The sequence below is a fragment of the Populus trichocarpa genome, chromosome 10 (genome assembly GCF_000002775.5).
Source record: "Populus trichocarpa isolate Nisqually-1 chromosome 10, P.trichocarpa_v4.1, whole genome shotgun sequence".
Lineage (NCBI taxonomy): Eukaryota > Viridiplantae > Streptophyta > Magnoliopsida > Malpighiales > Salicaceae > Populus > Populus trichocarpa.
Genome location: NC_037294.2, coordinates 11909585 through 11919705, shown reverse-complemented (window position 1 = coordinate 11919705; position 10121 = coordinate 11909585). Strand labels below are relative to the sequence as shown.

At 33.0% G+C, this 10121-nt stretch overlaps 1 protein-coding gene across 1 annotated transcript; it reads right to left on the bottom strand.

Moving 5' to 3' along the window:
• Nucleotides 1-275: 275 nt before the first annotated feature.
• LOC7462617 (cyclin-D1-1) lies at nt 276-3832 on the bottom strand. The gene is made up of 6 exons (XM_002314692.3): nt 3182-3832; nt 2856-2942; nt 2105-2203; nt 1810-2011; nt 1569-1699; nt 276-1452 (listed from the first exon to the last, which is right to left on the bottom strand). The coding sequence occupies exons 1-6, from the start codon at nt 3422-3424 to the stop codon at nt 1231-1233; spliced, it is 984 nt and encodes a 327-aa protein (XP_002314728.1). The 5' UTR covers nt 3425-3832; the 3' UTR covers nt 276-1230.
• Between the last annotated feature and the right edge of the window lie 6289 nt (nt 3833-10121).

Below are 10121 nucleotides of genomic sequence, written 5' to 3'. Positions count from 1 at the left end.
ACCAGAAACATTTAGTTGCAAAATAGCCATGAATCAGTCACAGGATGCACTGTGTAATAGATAACGATTAAGGAGTCATATTCATGACAGAAATCGATTTTAATACTCGCGGGACCGATCCATCGCTGTGCTTGGCCCTTTAGTGCACTGGGTAGTGGCCTCACTAAATTCCTTGCCTGCTCTTAAAAGTTCTTGTACAGTAATAAAAACAAATCAGAAAGCTACAAAGTTACTATTGCCAATCACATGCCATGCACAGAGAGTAGAGAGGAATATAAAAAAAAAACTAAGAATTGGACTATTATATTGATCAAAATCGGATACAGACACGCATGAAAGGCCCCAGAGACCTTTTGTGTTGTCAAGCCTAAACTTAGGCCCCGAAAGAGGGTTTTTTCTCCTCTCCTCTGGAAAAAAATTAAACAAATAAAAAAGTTTACAAACGTGTAACCACCACAGGCGTGGACAAAGTCTATATGGGATGTTAGGCCAAGGTGGACCAAGAGGCAATTCCCGCCAAAAAAGCACAGATACACACTTGTGTGGTATGCACCTAGCTAGAGCACAGGCACACAGACCACTCTCTCAGAGTCTATAAACAATCAACATGCGTTGGAAGGTCATGTTATCCCGTTCTATACAATGCCATCAATAGAAACGCACACATATCTCGGTGTAGCAATCATGGTGGCCAATATGAGAAGCTCTGCCTACATCACCTCCCATGCCCAGGAGCTCAAATTTCAAAGTTCAATCCCTTGTCTTGCCAGCCCATTTCATTTTTCTTTGCCTCCTTTTCCGCCGAGCCTAATACTAGGGTCCCGCCATCTCCCTCCCATTCATTCAACAATCAATGCTGAGATTGAAATTCAGCACCCCACTTCTTTCACACTTGATGACTCCACTATATGCAACTATTAAACACAAGCTTCTTTTTTTTCCTTCTTTCCTCACACAAAAATATCTAATGTGACAAATTCCCTTCCCTTGGGAATCTGCAATGCCATTCATAATGAATGGCAAAATCCCACTGAAAAAATAAAAAAAATCTTCAAACCAAACTCTCTCATGCATACGTATATACTAGATAATTTTCTCTAATAATCTAATCACTCGAGTCAATTTTCTCTCCAAATCCTCGAAGAAAATATTTAAGGATACTAGATATGTTGGGCCACTTTGTTTTATTCCTCCCCACTTTCAATCTCTTGTTTTTATTGCTCTCTCCCTTCACTCGGAATTTCCTTTGTCATCATGTACCCAAAAGCAGTTATTTAATTTTCTCCTTTTATAAGATGATGTCGAAGAAGAGGATGATGAGTCGCTGCCACTGGACCTCATTCTGGCCCGAATTGTTACTCGAAGTTGAGGCAGTAAGACCTTTGTGGATTTCCGCCGGCTATTGTCGAGCACGAGATCTTGCATTAGCCGGTAGCAGCTGATGATTTTGTCCTGCAATTTGATATGTTTTGGAGTTGAGAGGCTATTTTGTACTTATTAAAAAACTAAGGCTTGTCAAACCGCAATCATAATCATCAATTGCTTAGACTCATCATATTAATTCTTACTTTGCTTAGCCCATCACACCATGATTCAGCATGTTCAGGATTAAAGAGAGGCAAGTTTGGAATGTCATTGGCTGCACAAAGTATCGCTGCTGCAGCAATGCTTGATGGCCAATACTCGAGAAAGCTCGCCTCTGCTCACAACAAAAAAAAAGAAAAGAAAAGAGGCGATTATTGATCAGTGTATGCACGGAAACATATAAAATGTATGTGAGGTATGCATGCATGTATTTGTATTAATTACCTTTGATGTTTGATAAAATGATTTCCGTAGCCCTTGAAATCAGAAAGCCAATATATGCTCCTGTGGGATCGAGCTTGCATGCAAAGAAACCTGTAAAACTAAATGGTGTTATGGATCTTAGCCTCCAGTCTAAAACGCTGAGAACCAGGAGTTCCATCCTACGAATTGTTCTTGGCTCGAAGATATATTTGGCACCCTCGACCTACAAACCAATATAATTCACATCGCTTAATCTAGGACTTAATTATACAGTCTCGTGAGTCAAATTAAAGATTACTCGTATCACAGCAAATACCTGGAGATCCAATAGAGAAGGAACCAGAGGTTCCTCCATTTTAGCAGCTAGTGATAAGCAAGCAACAGATAAGAGTTGCCATGGCCACCCGTCTGTTTGCTGCAATGATATAGTAAAAGCAACCACAAAAAATTACCATCATCGTCCATAAAGCATTAATAATCATCGTTCAAGAAATATTAATTATATAAAAAATGATGATAATGATGATGATAAATGTTTAATTATTATCCAACCGTTAATTTTATTTATAGCGTTATACTTTATGATTGCATTTTAAAAGCATTACACGTGTTTCAAGTAGGGACAGAGTGTGATAAAGTCTAAAACAGAATAATGTATAGAGTCCAAAACTTTATAAGAGCATTATAAAGTATAGAAACAAAGTTATGCACTGTATAGATAGTTTAATTACATTGGAAAAATAATCCTTGACAATATGATAAATCACAATAATTGTTTGGTCGGTTCATGTTTCCAAAATGGGCTTAACACATGAAAAAATAAAAAAAATAAAAAAACAACACAACTTCCTCACTCGCAATCGTAAATAATTCTCCACGGCATCTGTAATTTCTTACGTGAGGTACTTGCGTCCCCTTCATTGTTTGAAAAGTCAAATATATTATTTACCTTCAATCCTTCATAGTCAAAATCGTTACTTTTAAGTCCCTCAATTTATCACATATATACATCTTTTATTTTTATATTACACCGCTATTGCAAGTAACAAAGTTTAACGAGTAATTACCGGTAATCGGCGAGAATAGAAGAAGCGATCCAAATAGTTGACGGAGAGATACGCCGTTAATGGCTGGAATCCATGGTATGCTTGCACCTACGATTAAAAATAAATAGTTAATAGATGTTATGGAATTAAGCTAACGTGCGCCGCCACTCCAGCATTTAAATCAGTTCATCCAACGGTTGATAAATGACTAGTTACTCGAACTGACGAGCTAGTTACTCGAACTGACGAGCTCGACGGCACAGATCTCTTTAAAGCAGTTGGTAAATAGGATATGGTGTCATTATGGTAATAAAATATCAGAAAAATGTAGAGTTTTTTTTTTTCACCTTGAGAATCCATGCAACAGATTCTTCTCGTGCGGAAGCATCGAGAGATTGAGATTGAAACCGAGACAAGTAATCGAAACCAGGCACGAAGTTCCTTTCATCTTCTATGAAACTAGCAATGGATGATTCTTCTACAAAGTCGTGAGATTCGAGGCCCGTCGAGCATCCCGGCGACTCGCCGGAGAATATATCGGAGGATTCCTCGCCGCAGAGAAGGTCTGATAAGCAATCCGAATAAGACATCGCAACCTTTGATGATAGTTTCTCATTATCTTCCCATCTCGCCGGAATTATGGCTGGAGATTCCACCCGTAAGCGATCGGGATGTTCTTGGTTGGCGAAGGGCTAAGCTAGCAAGGCTTTGAAAGTTGTACTGAGTAGAGACTAGAGGGATAGAGAAGTAATGTTAATCCATTGCTATTATAGCCATTTAAATATCAAGGATGCGAGTTTTTTTATATATATAAATATTTTTGGGAATGGAAGTCAATTAATGAAAGAAAGGGGGGGAGAAAAGAGTGTGTGTGAAGGGTGGGGTTATTGTTTTGCCGGGAAGATTGATTTTCCACTTCGAGACGGAAGAAGCGAGGTGATGGAGAGCAGCCCTCATTCGGTGACATATGGTTTTATCATTGCTTACTTCTGCATAGCTTCTACTCATTCCCGAAATCTAAATATATTATTTATATTCAAATTGATATATTTCTACAAAAATATATTTTTTATTATATATATTTTTTAACAATATAAAGAATATTAACAAGATATAAAACACCGTGGGGAAATACTATTCCATGTGGGTGAAAATATTTTTCATTAAAATAATATAATAATAGTTTTGTTTTTCAAATAAAAAAATTACTAAACTGATTATTAGAAGCAATAAAATTTTTTTACTAATGGGTCAAGCAACCATAAAATGCCTTTTATTGGCTTTGCAAGTCACGTTGTCGGAATGGCCTCCAGTTTTTGATAGTTTCACACCGAGTTACCGTTTGGATCTTCTTTATCAAATCTAGTGGTGCCATGTGGCAAATAATCTTGCACTTTTGCTTAAAATTATCTCGCAGGTTACAATTGTTTTTTTTAGGTTAACTGCTCAATATTTCTTTATATAACAATACAATTTTTAATTTATCTTTATATTTTTTATTAATTTATTTTTATCCTTACGTAGTTACGTTTAAGTCCTTAATAAAACCTTGTGGCAAGGTTCTCAAGGTAAACTAGAAAAATCACATAATCTATGCATGAAATCATTCCAGTACTTACCTGTCTTATTCAAATATAAAATCACATGATCTTTTAAAATATAAAAAATAATATGTGCAAATCACATATTTTCAAATGTAAAATCGAATCAATTAAAAATATAAAAAATATTAAAAAATATTTTATTATATAATGACAAATTAAATCACTAACTCTTATTTTCTTCTATAATAATACACGACACGTAACATGAAAGAGATTTTCTTCGGAAGAAAATAGTTTGAGCATTTGTATCGTCATCGGGCTATGAAAAATGAAAAAAAAAAAAACGATGTTATGGCATTCGCTACAATGAATTTGTTTTTTATTTTTTAAAAAAAATTATTTTTTTAAAGAATAATATTACTCGTGGGTCCTATTGACATCTGACTTGAAATTGAAAATTTGTTTGAATTTAATGCGTTTCGACGCAGTTCAAGGTAAAAGAGGTTAATTCAAGGATCAATGGGTTGATCCAGGTTTTAATTTTTAAAAAAAACAACGATATATTTCCTTTTTTTTAAAACACCAAAACAAAATTATTTTTTATATATAAAAAAACTGTTCAATATAAAATCCAATTTAATTCTTTAGATCAGGTTGGGTGTTTTGTTTTACTGTACAAATTGGGCATCTAAGTCTACAAAATACGATTCTCCATCTCCATTTTTTTTTCCTTTTCATTTCTATGTTTCTTTTCTCAATTGAGAATTGTAAAACATTTTTTCATCAAAAAAAAAAGAATTGTAAAACATTTTTATTTTTTTCAAAATATAAAAAAATTATCTAGAAAATAAAAAATACATCTCTGTTGTAGCTATAGATTCAATGAAAAATTAAAACCAAAGTTTATAATTAGTAATATAGGAAGATAAACACATTGTGATCATGACAAAACGATCGTCTCATACTTGGTGTTTCAAACGTGATTGATTACACCAAAGTCAACAAAAATTTTTGTTAGTCTGTCTCGATCAATAAATGCCACAAATTAAGAGTTTACTTAAATTAACACAATTAACAAATTGAAAAATAACAATTTTTTTTAGTCAATAATTCTGGCACGATAACTTTTTTACACCACTAAATGTATAAAAATATTCAAAATAATTTACAACTTATTCCTCATTAATAATGTGTAATTAAGAAATATTTATCTCTCTTTAAAGCTGTTAGGGTAAAATTACATTACAACTTCTCTCCACATAAGAACAAGACTCGTGAGCTTAAAATACCTCATGAATCCTTTAAGCTTCAAGTTCACGGTCTCTATTATCTAATGTATATGTATTTTATTAGTATTTCCCTCTAAAATATCAATGAATTTTCTCAAAAAAAATACTTGAGTATCTAAGAGTTCTTAAATTTATCAATGAGAGATTTTACATGTATTAATCTTCAATCTTCCTAACTTACTAGACAATAGCTACTTTGATTATAAGAAATAGATTAAATTATTAAAATTAAAAGATTAACCGATCATTCAACTTATAAATCTTGCTCTTAAACTATTGAACTTTTTTGGGACACTTAAAAAGAAAAAAACTGGTATTTGTTTTATACTTCCATCAAGCCATGGTTTCTTTTTGTCAACTCCTAAGTTCTAAGCAATCAAGGATCACTATTATTATGTAAACCTATAGTCTGCTGAGGCATAATTTCCCTCCCCGTCTTATTAGATAACCTTTGATTGACATAGGAAATGAATAGTTTTCGAGAAAAAAAAATGTTGTGATTGAATCGAACTTTTTTTCTAAAAGTTCAAGCAACCTTCACGATCAGGATTAAGCTTTGTTTTGGATTGCGTTTTCAAAACCATGGTTTGAATTTAAAATCATGATTTTAAAAAAGCATCAAATTTCAACTTTATAAAAACCAGGGTTACACAATACCTATTTTTTACTCAACTGACTGTTTGCATACTCAACCACTAAATATCAAACAACCACTTTCAATCCCGACACCACCAGGCAGGGAGTTTTGGTTGCAGGAATGGTGGTGAGCCAGCGCGGAACAGCGACAGTGGAGGACAGAGGAGTTTCGTGAAAGGAAATTCAACCAAGTACTCATATTTTCAAACATGACAACCCACTTAGCAGTAATTATTGATTGGAGTCGATTGACCAGCATTTTACCAATTCTGGTGTCATAGACCAAGTTCAGGGTACACAAGTTATTCCATCTCACCTAGATGTGTGCCAGTTGTCCCTGGATTTGTTGCCCGCGCTCCACCACCAAGGCAAAAAACTTTTTTGATGTACAAAACTTGTTAGGGAAAAAAAATCCAAACAGAGTCATTGTTTCAATTAATAATTTAAATAACATAGAAAAAACACAACAAAAAAAAATTAACTAATAAAAAAATAACAACAAAAAAAAATATAAAAAACCAGATTTGAACCTATTCCGATTATCAAACAACCTAATGGTGTAGGGTGAAACTATAAAAAAAACAATTTAAGAAAAACAAAAAAAAACCCTATTAAATAGAATGAATTCAAAAATCCTGCGATCATAAATATAAGATTGAGATAACTTCATGAAAAAAAAACATGGAAAAAAATTGAATGATGAAATAAAAATAAATAAATTCAAAAAAAAAAAAAGTAAACCCACTTTAACCTTTAAGACTAGTGATTCTGGTCATGAACTCATAACTAACCCAATAGAAGACGAACCGTAAAAAATAACAAAGCAAAAAAAAAAAGGATAAAAAATAAAAAAAAATCATCTTAAAAAAAATAATAAGGAAACTTGGGCGAACTTCTCGAACTCGCAACTCGTGAAATGCAAGACTTAAGTTCAATCGATAAACTTAATTCTCAATCAATTTAATTATGAATGATAAAATTATAAGAAAATACTAATAAAAAAAACTTGCAAGAGAAAAAAAATAACAAAAAAAACGAGGGTAAAATTTAATAGAAAAAACCTAAAAAGAATAAAATTTAAAAAAAACAAAATAATTTAAGAGATTATCACCAACAAAAAAAACTTAAAGAGTTTAGTCTGAAATTTTGCTGGGTTAGCACAAAATTCAAGGAGGATAAAGAAGAAGAAAATTATTGTTAATGACAAACCAAAAAAGAAATTATAATTAACAAGAAAAAGAAAAAATCTTCAATAAGATTGTGAGTCGGGTTGTGATCTTAATGCGGGACTTAATAATGGATTCCATAAATTGGACAGAACCCCCAGTAAATGGGAAGATTCATAGACATGAAGATAAAAAAAAAATCATGCCTCTTTCAATTAAAACACAGATACCTAGCCATCATCATATGTGTAATGGTCGTTCCTGGCGTTGAAAAGCAAGAGTAATAGTATCCAATAAGTATCCCATTCCCATAAATGAGTGGAGAGTTTCCACTCTCCGACTCACTATCTTGCAAATCTAAGGAATTAAATAGGACTGGTTAAATGTATTCATCAATGGTGGCTTATCTGCTCTCCACTATTTTCTAGTCTCCAATTTCCCACTCGATTAGAACAGAAGAAAGGGGAAACTCAGGACACTGCAAGTACCTTTTCCCGCTAAATCTTGTGGTTTTTATGTGCCATTGGTGGCCATCCTTGTCATTATATGTTGCTAGATTTCCTCAAGATTACAGCTAACACAACAGCCAATGTAAGATTTGGCTAAAGGAAAACTTATTCGCCAAAAGGATGTTGATCACATAATCTATGGCCATGCATGTGTAGATGTCAAGTTTGTGGGCTACCTCGCCTGGCTTTTACCTAGCCAAACCTCCTACTGAAATTTTTGCTGGATTTTTCCAATGATGGAAAAGCTTGTGGGCATGGCAATTGGCTCCCATTAGGCCTTTCTATGCTATCATTATTGCTCGATCCAATCAAGAAAACTTGATAGCACAGGAGCAACTAGCAGCAGCATGATTTTGACACTCTTTCTGCCAATCAGAAATTTGAGGTGCAGGAAAACATTAAATGAAAAGTTTCAGGGCCTCCCGTGACGTTATAAGTCATGTCAGTACCAATCCCATGGTTTTTTGTGGCATAAAATGATGCAATTTTATTGTCTCCATGCTGGGGCTCATTTATGCACCGTGGACTTCTTCTCGTCACCATTATATTCCTTGTTCCTTTTCCTCCCAGATCTGTTAGGCAGTCAATTTAACTTCAATTGATATATCATTGTATTACCTTCAAGTTTATATAAAATATTACCATCTTGTATTGCTATCCATCCATGTAGAAGTAAAACTTATAAATTATAATTATAAGGAATGTAATTCAATTTATCAGGCTCTGAATTTGCTATCTAGAGTTTATTAGTTCAAGTTTCACAAATCTCAAGATCATTGGAGGCTTACATGGTCGTCAGTTTCAGGGTCCATGAAATTAGTCGAGGTGCGCGCAAGCTGACCCAAACACCCATGTTAATAAAAAAACCTTATAAATTATTATCATAACAGAGTCTATAATCTTTTTTTTCTTCAAGTTTAATCCCCTCTCCATCACCAGCGTTGAACCCATGACTGGAAACTTAGTCCTGTTAATTACATACCAGTTTTTTATTTCTCAAAGGTTAAATAGCAAGCTTTACAACTTACAAATACTCTCTTTATTTCTTCCTCCTTCTTTCTTGGAATATGATACCGAGACGATACAAATGAAGGCTCGATAGAGTAGCTAGTGTAGGTTTTATCTAGGAGAGATTGAGAAGAGTTCAAGGTGTCATTATCGACAACTGCCCCTCGTGAATTGTCAATCATAACTTGTTTTTGTTCCCTCAATAATAAAATGTCTTGTATATATTAAGAAAATATATAAGGTTCAGGGAAAATATTGTACTACTAAAGACAGATTAGTGAGAAATTGATGATTTTGTCTTTCACTAAATTAACCTAGAAGTCAAGGGAAAATGATATTTTCATGTAATTCATTTGTTATTTTTTTTTAATGGGGCCAGGTACAAAGATATTTTAATATTTTTAAAATAATAAAATACCTTCATCACCCTTAAAAGCAAAAATCAGATGGTTTTTTTTTAAAAAAATTTCATATTTTTAACATAGTAAAATTATTAACTTACCCCTGAAAAAAAATTAATATGGGCTAGGTTCGGGAGCTTTTTTTTATTTCATGTTGGCTTTTTAATTATATTATGACCAAATTAGTTGAGAGACAAATTGATAACTTGTATTAATTAAAAAATATTAATTCTTTTAAAATGTCAGGTATGTGCCATACACTTGGTTGCACATGGAAGGGTTTCGCCACGTTTTGATCGATGATGCGTACAACATTCTTTAGTAGTGAAAAATTATCTTATGCCGTGTCGTTAGATTCTCCCATGATATCTTCTTTCTCTATTGGTAGCGTGTGTTTGGTGTTTTAGGATGGATTTCAGCCGGAGTTGTTTTTTTTTCTCTCTTTTCCTTTTAAATCTGTGTTTGGCAATTAAAATTTCAGGGTGAACCTCTTTGCTAAGATATATTTGAGTATCAATCTTTATTTTTTTTATTTGTTATTTTTTTCCTTGGTCTTTCTGTAAGTTTTTATTTTGTTTTTTAATTTTATATTTCAATCTTTTTTTTTCAAATTAGGCCTTGGTTTTTTTTCTTCATTCTTCTCTTATTTCTTTTATAAACTTTCAAAATTTTCCACTCTTAGTTTGTATTAATTACATTTTCTTAGTTTGTATCATTCAAATTTGATTACTATT